General features: G+C 41.0%; 2 protein-coding genes across 4 annotated transcripts in view; one reads left to right on the top strand and one right to left on the bottom strand.

Moving 5' to 3' along the window:
* The window catches only part of dipk1ab (divergent protein kinase domain 1Ab), a 31,470-nt gene extending 28,438 nt beyond the window's left edge, over positions 1-3,032 (top strand). For all 3 annotated transcript variants that reach the window (XM_014014884.1, XM_014014882.1, XM_014014883.1), the window contains one exon: positions 904-3,032. In XM_014014884.1, the coding sequence (XP_013870338.1) occupies positions 904-1,716 (813 nt within the window). In that variant the 3' untranslated portion in view covers positions 1,717-3,032. The remainder of the gene's footprint in view (positions 1-903) is intronic.
* A 2,034-nt stretch (positions 3,033-5,066) lies between these two features.
* The window catches only part of LOC106522039 (60S ribosomal protein L5), a 12,100-nt gene continuing 7,059 nt past the window's right edge, over positions 5,067-10,107 (bottom strand). Inside the window, exons 6-8 of the mRNA XM_014014881.1 lie at positions 6,130-6,307; positions 5,339-5,427; positions 5,067-5,221 (exon numbers count right to left, since the gene is read on the bottom strand). Of these exons, the coding sequence (XP_013870335.1) occupies positions 5,122-5,221; positions 5,339-5,427; positions 6,130-6,307 (367 nt within the window). The 3' untranslated portion in view covers positions 5,067-5,121. The remainder of the gene's footprint in view (positions 5,222-5,338; positions 5,428-6,129; positions 6,308-10,107) is intronic.

The following is a 10,107-nucleotide window of genomic DNA, read 5'->3' as shown; positions in this document are numbered from 1 at the left end:
GTGTGTGTGTGTGTGTGTGTGTGTGTGTGTGTGTGTCTGTGTTTTTTGCAGCCTAGTGGGGACCATTTTCCCGGTAAACACAGCCTGGTGGTGAGGACCCACTCCTCTTCCTTATGGGGGAAAAGCCCGGTCCCCGTTGGGAAAAATACTGTTGGTGGGTCAGGGTTAGGCTGTAGAAATGACCGGTAAATGAATGGAAGTCAATGCAAAGTCCCCACAAGAATAGAAGAATAAACTCTTGACTGTGTGCGCGACACCGCTCCGCTCTGTCACAAGGAGGAAGGGAGGGAGGAGCGGGCTCTTTGATGCTGCAGCTCTGTGTCTGAAAAAGGGAGGGGGAGCAGGCTGTCTTTGCTGCTGCAGCTCTGTGTGTGAAAAAGGGAGGGAGGAGTGGGCTGTCTTTGCTCCTCCAGCTCTGTGTGAAAAAGGGAGGGAGGAGCGGGCTGTCTTTGCTCCTCCAGCTCTGTGTGTGAAAAAGGGAGGGAGGAGCGGGCTGTCTTTGCTCCTCCAGCTCTGTGTGAAAAGGGAGGGAGGAGTGGGCTGTCTTTGCTGCTGCAGCTCTGTGGGAGCGTCAGCGAACTAACAGAAGTTCATCATCAGTTTTGATCGGAGATTTTTTTTCGTCCTATTATCCCCATACTAACTGCGCCCATCGGACCGGCCCATTAATGATCCGGTCCAGCGGGATTCGTCCCGATTGTCCCGATTATCCACTCCGCCCTTGCCTTTAACAAACTAGCTTTTATCTGTCTCTTAAATATATACATAGATCTGGCATTTTAAAGATCATCTTCCAGACCATCCCACAGTCCTATACCCTGGATTAGAGTAAATCTTTCTCTCAAGCAAGACTTAAAAATCCCTTCAAAAACCTAACTGTCTCTTTAAATCTTTTCTTTACAGGCTAAAGTGGGGGACCAGGCCAACCTCGCAGACCTGGCAACCCAGGTATTGTCCATTGCAGATGCCAATAAGGATGGTCACATCTCACTGCCAGAGGCTCGCTCCATATGGGCTCTGCTGCAGCTCAACGAGTTCCTGTTGGCGCTGGTGTTGCGGGACCGGGAGCACACGCCCAAGTTACTTGGCTTCTGTGGCGACCTGTATATGATGGAGAAGGTGCCGTACTCTCCTCTGTATGGGATCAGCGTGCCTTGGATCATTGAGGTGTGGATTCCTGCCGGTCTGCGCCGCAGCATGGACCAGTGGTTCACTCCCTCGTGGCCTCACAAGGCCAAGATCTCCATAGGCCTGCTAGAGCTGGTGGAGGACATCTTCCACGGCACTTTTGGCAGTTTCCTCATGTGCGACGTGAGCACAACTACGTTTGGTTACAACGACCGGCATGACTTTAAAGTGATGGACGCCCGCTACATCATCCCTGAAGCCACCTTCCAGGAGAGAATCCGACAGCAGCGCTGCGATGTGGACGAGGACTGTCTCTACGGGACCGACTGCCTCACTAGCTGTGACCTCACCAAGCACAGGTGCACACCCGAGGTCACCAGGCCGAACCTAGCTAAAGCCTGCGACACCCTGAAGGACTATATTTTGAGGGGAGCACCATCTGACGTAAGCGAGGAGCTGGAGAAGCAGCTGTACGCTTGCATCGCACTCAAGGGTTCAGTGGAACAGATGGAAATTGAGCACTCGCTCATCTTGAACAATTTGAAAACACTACTGTGGAAGAAAATCTCTCATACGAAAGATTCTTAAACACTCTGATGTTACACACTGGTACGACGACCTTTACCTGTCTTTAAAATGGACAATCAGTTGTGATGGGGCGAACATTCCACTTGGATTCAACTTCACACGCATCACTAACATATATTAAGGTAATATCTCACTGGGCTGGGACTGTTGAGACTCAAAAAGGCAAAGAAATGACCTGTTGTTGAGTTCCTGGCATGGCAAAGCCGTATTCTAAAAGCATTCAGTTTACATGAGTTGCTTACGCACCCTTCCATGCTGAGTAGACATATATTGATATCCACTTACAGGTGCTTCTCAAAAAAAAAAGTGGAATATTTTGATTTTTTTTGTCAAGTTGGTTCAGAAAATTAAGCTCGTGTATTACAGATTCATTACACAAAACTTCAGTATCTTAGAAAATCTGAACGTTATGGTGCTTTTGGTACTTTGAGATAAAAGCCACTGCCAAAAGTTTTTGCAGCGTGAGCAGGAATCAAGTCCTAATTAACTCTAGACATGAGCTCCAAATGTCCCATTCCTCAAGTCAAGACACTCCTCAGTGGTCCACTGTCCTCTTTTCAGTCTTTTGGAAATCCAGCTCCAGAGTCTGGAGGAGTGGAGAGGCACAGAATCCACCTTGCTGAAGTCCAGATTCTAGTCAGTGATGGTACACGTCATCTGCTGCTGTTGGTCCACTGGGTTTCCTGAAGTCCACAGTGTCAACACAGGAAGTTTTGTTTCATGCAAAGCTTTAGGGAGATTATTTTATTTTCCAGCAGGACTTTGCTCCTGCCTACACTGCCAAAAGTACCAAAAGCTGCCCATGTAATATTTAAATTATCTGAGACACTGAATATTAGTTTTCATTATTTGCAAGCCATAATCATCCAAATTACAAGAACTAAAGACTTGAACTATTTTTAGTTTATGTGTAACCTGAGTTTCTCTTTCTGAACTGACAATTTTGAACTTTTTCACAATATTTAAATTTTTTGAGATGCACCATTCTTTGGTCCCCGTCGTTTAGCTGTATGCTTCCTAATGAGGTTGTTTTGGTCACATTTCAAGGTGTGTCTTTGAGGCAGCTGGTTTCATCTTTTTAACGCCCAAAGAGAAGCATTGACTCATCTCTACAATCACCTTCACAACCAGTCACACCTTAAAGCATGTTGGCCTCATTAGGTTCAACCCAAATGACTCGAGATGGATGGTGAGCAACTCATGATTTTACAGTTCTTATAGCAATCTTAAGATCTTAGGAAAACAAGTAGCCTGGCCCTTGCCTTCCTACGCAGCTCCGCTCAATTCTATTTTCCCTTCACTGCTCCGTCTGGGACTTCTCCCGTAGACAAGGATTTCGCTGGCCGATTTTTAGCTGAACCAATCAGAGAACAGAACGTTTATTTTCTGCGCAGTGTCTGCTTGTAGTTTATTTCACCTGGGCCAATCAGCAAACAGAAGGAGTTTTGAACGATGTAATTTTCTGTGCAGTGTCTTCTAGTATAGCAATGGCAGTGGAGGAAGTGAATGAAGCCAGTCCGTGTTGATAAGGTTCTCAAATTAAATTAAGTTTGTCTGACAAAGCAGCAGCTCTCATTTACAGTTGTCTCGTTCGGCTCGGTACTATAGGGTTGTTTACAGCACACGATTTCCGGTTAGCTTCTTAGCTTAGCCTCCTTCACAGCGACACTTCAGCAGAGGCCACGCCTCCAGCAAGAATCGCTTCTCTGTAGCCGCGAGTCTAGACCCTCGCACGAAGCAAAGGACAAGTGTCTGGTTTTTAACAGGCTAGAAAACAAGGTATGTTGCTGCTTATTTGAAAACTAACGATCGTCTTGGATGACAAAGAATCTACTTCAACATCTAGATCAGAGGTCTTCAACCCTGTTCTTCATGACCCACTGCAAGTAGGGGTCTCTGCAGAGTCGTTTCTGAAGAGTAGGCATTCTGAGGCATAAACACTGATTGGCTAGTTGTATTTGCTGTTTTTTGAGAAGTTTGGTTCTTCTCTTATATTATTTTTTACTTTAACTACTTTCACATTAATTTTAGCAGGCAAAAATGAGGCATAAGTGTTTTTAGGGTGGGAAGGACCAAATCATAGAACCAAGGGGTTAATTTTAGGGTCAAATGACTGGGGTGGGCTAAATAATTCCAATACGGACCTCTAGGGTGTCTTTCCTAAGTAAGCTAATAATTTCAAGATACGCCAAAGCAACGATCATCCAATCAGGTGTGGTTAAGTAATGCCCCCTTTGTGCTCGTCCAATCAGGTGTGTCTGTTGTGAACCGCCTTCCCTTGGAAACGCCTACTCATCTGCAGAGAACCCCTTCTCACCCAGAGTCCTGCATGTTTTAGATGTTTCTCTGCGTCAACACACCTGATTCAAATAATTAAATTACCTACTCAGAATGTCAAGTTGAACTAAAGCCTGCAGGACAGTAGGTCACAGACCTGTTTACACCATGCATGTTATTTTGTTGCCCACCTAAACAACAGCTGTTGATTTCATCAATGTGTACACATTTGAATTGAAAATTCTCTGATTTTGACCATTTTTTTTAAATTATGTACCATCTCTGTATGATTTTATACCTGGACACAATTTCTGTCAGAGCACTTCAGTGCAGCTGCAACAAAATTAGTCAACTTTTAACAAGGAACACAACCCAGAGATCGTTTGGACACATTTGCCATCTAGTCTCCAACAGTTGCAGCCCAGTGACATCTTTAGGTTTACAGCTGTCAGGAAGATCATTCCAATATTAATTCATGTGTTAAGTATTCTGCAGAGAACAGCATATGCTTTTATTATTTTAAAACCAATCAGGACCAAGAAAATAAAATCTGACCAAGGATCATGACCGTCTCAGCTTGATCATTTTGCCCTCCTAAGGCTGTCCAAAAATAATAAACCTGCCAGCAGGTTTAAATAATTGTGGTTCAGCTTAATATATTTAACACTTTTTTTCCTACATCAGTTCATTGCTGCTTGAAGCACATTTGAGTTTGTTGCTGTTTACACTGATGCTGCTGCAGTTTTACAGATGCTTCACTAACAAACCGTCAAAAGAGCTGAAATCTGTTCATAAACTTCCCCATCCTTTAGCTGTTGTACACACTGGATGTGTATAAACCAACCTGCTACTGACTTAATAAGAACAAATCACATTTTATCAATCTAAAGACTTAATAAATGACTTTAGATTTGAACTCTAAACTGCATCAGCTGCAGGATTCCACTGAACGTCTGAATCAGAACAAATCAGTTCATCACAGACGACCAGGAAACTGCTCCTCAGATCTAATGTTTTAATAAAAAGCTGTAACGCTGAGAGCGATGCGTGAAACAAGCACACGTGAACACAGACTCCTTTTCATATTTATTTAGAACAAATTTCTGCGTTTGGAGCAGAGCAGACGTCTCAGTCGTCAGCCTCCTGTTCCTGAGCCCGGAGGAAGCTGGCCTTCTTCTGAGCGACACGGTCTTTCCTCTGAGCCAGAGAGAGCTTGGCCCGGTTCCACCTTCAGTCACAGAACACAGTGAACAGTTTAGCTTTGAACACGAGCGTCAGAGCTGCTGAGAGAAAACTAGTTCAAACAGCTTCCCTGTGTAGACCCAATCAATAAAACATTTCTCACCTCTTCTTCTTGACTTCTTTGGGCGGCTTCTTTTCATGAACAGGGTTTGCACGAATACCAGCATGAGCTTTTTTGTACATTTCTTCCATCTGAAATAAAAAAAGGTTAAATTTTATGTCTCAATAAATAAATAAATAAAATAAATAGAGACTTTGCCCAGCAAGAAATACAAATACTGTCCTAAAATCTAGACTGTCGTTAAGATTTAAGTGTTTGTTTTTTCCTTCATGTCCACATTTGACAATCAGGGTTCCTACAGCTTAAGACAAGTTAAATTTAAGACTTTTTAAATCCCTCTTTAATGCCACTTGATTAAAGACCAACTTCACAATAAACATGAAATAAATAAATAAATAAATAAATAAATAAATAAATGTTTATTTTAGCACAAAATTAGCTGCGAGAGACATTTGGAAAATTTTAAATAAATGTTACAAATTATTTAGAATATAAGATGAATTACAATCATCCTACCGACCTCTGAAAGATTGATTAAAGACTTTAAGGCCTTATTTTTAGAATGATGAATTCAATGCCTTTTAATACTTTTTACACTCAACTCATATTTAGAAAATAATTCTCAGACTGAACCAAAAAAGGGCCCATTTTTCAAATATCTAATCTTCTAGATTTTTAGTCTGCATTTTAAAGCAACAAGAAAACAGCAGCTTGTCACAAATTCACCTAAATTAAAAAGGCAGTTGACTGGAAATATAACAAGAAATAAAGGTTACAAATCACACCAATGGTTGGTTCTGTATAAGGCTGGAAGTAAAAAGATAAAAACGTACAGATTCTGGGGTGACTCCGTTCTTGATGAAGCGAGAGAATTGCCTCTTGTAAGCCTCCTCATCCTCCTCCATCAGGAGGCTCATGTACTCGGACACGTTCAGGCCCATGATGTGCTTACGGTGGACCTCTGCGTTGAACTCTTTGCTCTCTGCATCATAGCCAGGGAAGCGCTTGGTACTGGAAGAGGAGGCAAATGAAAAATGAGGCAAAGTAACTTCAGTATAAACAAAGCATTTATTTAACATTCACAAATCCTTAAAACTTTTAGATGCAAAAATTTCCATCAAATCATTTTCTTAGTACTGAGCACCATTGTGATCCTGTAGTAAATATCTGTTGCTTTGAGATGTTTTATTAAAACTGTTTAAAGAACAAAAACTTCAGAAAGGTTAAAGACACCAAACAAACTGTGTAGTGAAGACAAACTAATAAACACTTTATTGCAGCTTGAAAACAGTGTCTAGATTTTTCATCTCTTGAACATTAATCACGACTGTTTTTGTGGTATCCTGATTTAGTAATCTTTTGTTTTGGGTTGTGTTACCACCCAACACCACTAGAGGCAGTAGCAGAGAAGAACCTAAAAAGCTACTGCAGGAGATTTGGAGCAGAAGAAGTTACCCCATGTGTTATACAGAACTGGTACTCTAACTGTAAGCTGTGAAGTATGGAGAGCCGTTTTAGCCAAAATTAAATAAATAAATAAATGGGTGAAATAAATAAAAAAATGAGTAAAATAAATCAAAAAATGAAGAAAATGAGTGAAATAAATTAAAAATTTGAAGAGCATTAAAAAGTTTAAATATATCTACTGAGAGTGGACATCAATCCTAAGAGTGAAGATATCACAGTTTTATTAACCAACAGTGTTTCCCCTACCATTATACAGGCGGGGCCTGTCAAATATATTTGCAAACAGCACTAAATTGATTCAGATTAACATAAAATAAATCATGTTTTATAATTAAATGTCTGTTTCCTGCTATAAAGAAAAATCCTCCTCCTGTCCTCCATGTTCCTAATCAGAGTCAGGGTGGGGCTGGAACCTGTCCTCGCTGCCTTTGGGTGAAGGCAGGGGACACCTGGACAGGTCTCCAGTTCACCAGAGACACCTGGACAGGTCTCCAGTTCACCAGNGACACCTGGACAGGTCTCCATCAGGGACACAAAAGAGACAATCAACCATCCACACTCTGTCACACCTGGAGTCACACAGAAGAGCTCCAGATGGTTTCAAACTGAGAACTCTGGACTCAGATCATCTGCTGCACACAGTTCTGATCATTTATTATCAATAATAATTTTATTAATAATTACCATGAGAAGTCATTAACTAGGATGTAGTTAGGCAATTAAATATTCATGTATGTGTAAATTTATTACCATAATTGCAGGTGAGTCACGTAAATTTATGTTTTCATTAAACAAGTAGCGCACCCCCCCACCCCCAAAGACCAATTTCCTAGGGGAAACACTGAACCAATAATGATTAATATGACAATTAATCCCCTGGAGTCCCTGGAAGCTCTAGTCACATGACCAATTTTAATCACTCTAGTGGGAAAGATTTACTCTCCATAAAAATATGTTTAAATTGTGTCAAAAGTACAGACTTCAAACTATACATCAATTTTTAAATTGTGTTGATAGATTAAGTAATCACAGAACTGTTTTGTTTTAAATGGTCGTCATATTTGAATTGGAGAGGAGCACCGTGCAGACTGACCGGGGAAATCTGCAGTCAGTCCGCCTGGCTGCATTAATCGTATTAATCATCAAGCGCCAAAAAATACTAAATTTAAGTTTTTCTGATGATTAATTGCACACAGTACGATTTTGCCCAAACCTATTTGAATGAGTGGAAAAGTAGTTCACTGACAGGAACAAGCAGGAGGTAGAGGACACCCCGGACAGGTCAGGAGGACCAGCAGAGACCAGATAGGAACATGCACCCTCACCCAAACATACTTTAGATCAGAGGTCTTCAACCCTGTTCCTCATGGCCCACTGTCCTGCAGGTTTTACATGTTTCCTGCTGCAACACACCTGACTGAACTGAGTGATTGACAGGCTTCTGATAAACCTGATGACATTCTGAGGACATAATTTAATAAATTTGAATCAGGTGTGTTGAAGCAGAGAAACATTTAAAACATGATGGCTTTGGTAGAGTGGTTAGGGGAGTCGACCTGGAACAGGAAGGTCGCCGGTTCGATTCCTGTCCAGTCGACTCAGTCGTTGTGTCCTTGGGCAACACACCTTACCCGCCTTGCCTACTGATGGTGGTCAGAGGGTCCGGTGGCGCCTGTGTATGGCAGCCTCYCCTCTGTCAGTGTGCCCCAGGGCAGCTGTGGCTACAGTGTAGTTTGCCATCATCAGTGTGTGAATGTGTGTGTGCATGTGTGAATGTCTGCAGTGTAAAGCACTTTGAGTGTCCTGGATGGATAGAAAGGTGCTATATAAGTACAGTCCATTCACCATTTACATTTAATAATTATAGTCTAAGGTTCAATTGTAAGTTTGATGCATGTTGCAGAAGATGCACTGTGACCAAATCTGTCCAATGAATATTAATGACAATCAAAGGTTGATTCATCCATAAAACAAGAATCATTTTTACTGACAATTCAACTAATTGCAAAAAACTTTTGTTGCACAACTCAAAACATGAAGTTCTACTCATGTACAGAAATTTATATGACTGCATTCAAAACAACCAAACCTTTTTAATTGGTTATTTCTGTTCCTAATGATAACTGGACGTGCAAATGTAGAATGACAGCTCAGTCTCTGGAGAGTCTAAACCAGGAGGATTGTAGGGTAACAACCCTCACTTGTTCAGGTAAGACCTCTGATTTCTGCACACTTTTCTTCCATTAGGAAAAATACTCAAGAGCTCTGGATCCATTCTTTAAAAGCATTTAGGATAAAAGAAACTTCTGGAAACACAGTGCAATGCAAACTGAACTAATAGTAAACTTGACAGAGAACAGAACAATTATTTTCATTATAAATGTGCATTAACAAGTCACTCATACTTTTAATGTAGGATGTAAACCACCACAGTGGTTTATGCAGAATGTAATAAAATCTGAAATCTGGCAGCAGGACTGCGTGGTATATGTGGTAGACGGTAGAAACGATATGAAAGTTGGCCTACGGTAGAATTTTACCCTCTACCGTCCTGTCATCAGTTACATCATCACACCTGTGTCAACAGGGCTGTGAGTGCAGAGACAACTGAGCAGGAAGAGTTTGAAATATTCTGAGAACAAATGAAGAAATGTAACATTTTAAAACATATACAGAATAAATCCTCAAAATCCCCCCTCCCCTCCCTCATCTTATGGCAGGCAGATATTACATTTATTTGGCTTCACCACACTTACATTCCAGTTATCTGAAATTATTTTATGATAGGACTATGTGCAGCTTAAGCCCCTTAAGGTCCTGTCACACCGTAACATTTTAGTCAACTTATGCCAACTTAAAAAATTTTTTATGTCTAAATGACTAATTCTACTTAAAGTTCTGGTTATAAAATCCACTTTATTTGATATTGTTGAAAATTTGAGAAATGTTTGTTGTTGAAACCGTTTTGCAATATATATATAAAACTAGGGGTGGGCGATATGATCAAAATTTTATATCACGGTATTTTCAACATCTTCTCCGGTTTCACGGTATTTGACGGTATTTTTCTTTTCATCACAGCTCAGCTGATAATAAAATGTACAAACCCTGCTCATACATGTCAACTTGTACAGATTGTAAGTTATAAGGATTTTACATCATTTTGCAGGTGTACGGGCGTATAGAACAATCTCACGGATCTTTTCAAGTCTTACGGATTTTTTCAAAACCTGATTTTCAGATTTATCTAACATGTCAGACAGAGCCTGTAGGATGATAAAAAAAAAACAATAAACAACATAAGACAGCCATCTTTTAACCTGTTCTGCCGCTAGAAATAAGTT

The sequence above is a fragment of the Austrofundulus limnaeus genome, unplaced genomic scaffold (assembly GCF_001266775.1).
Source record: "Austrofundulus limnaeus strain Quisiro unplaced genomic scaffold, Austrofundulus_limnaeus-1.0 Scaffold120, whole genome shotgun sequence".
Taxonomy (NCBI): domain Eukaryota; kingdom Metazoa; phylum Chordata; class Actinopteri; order Cyprinodontiformes; family Rivulidae; genus Austrofundulus; species Austrofundulus limnaeus.
This window is presented reverse-complemented; position numbering and strand designations above follow the sequence as displayed.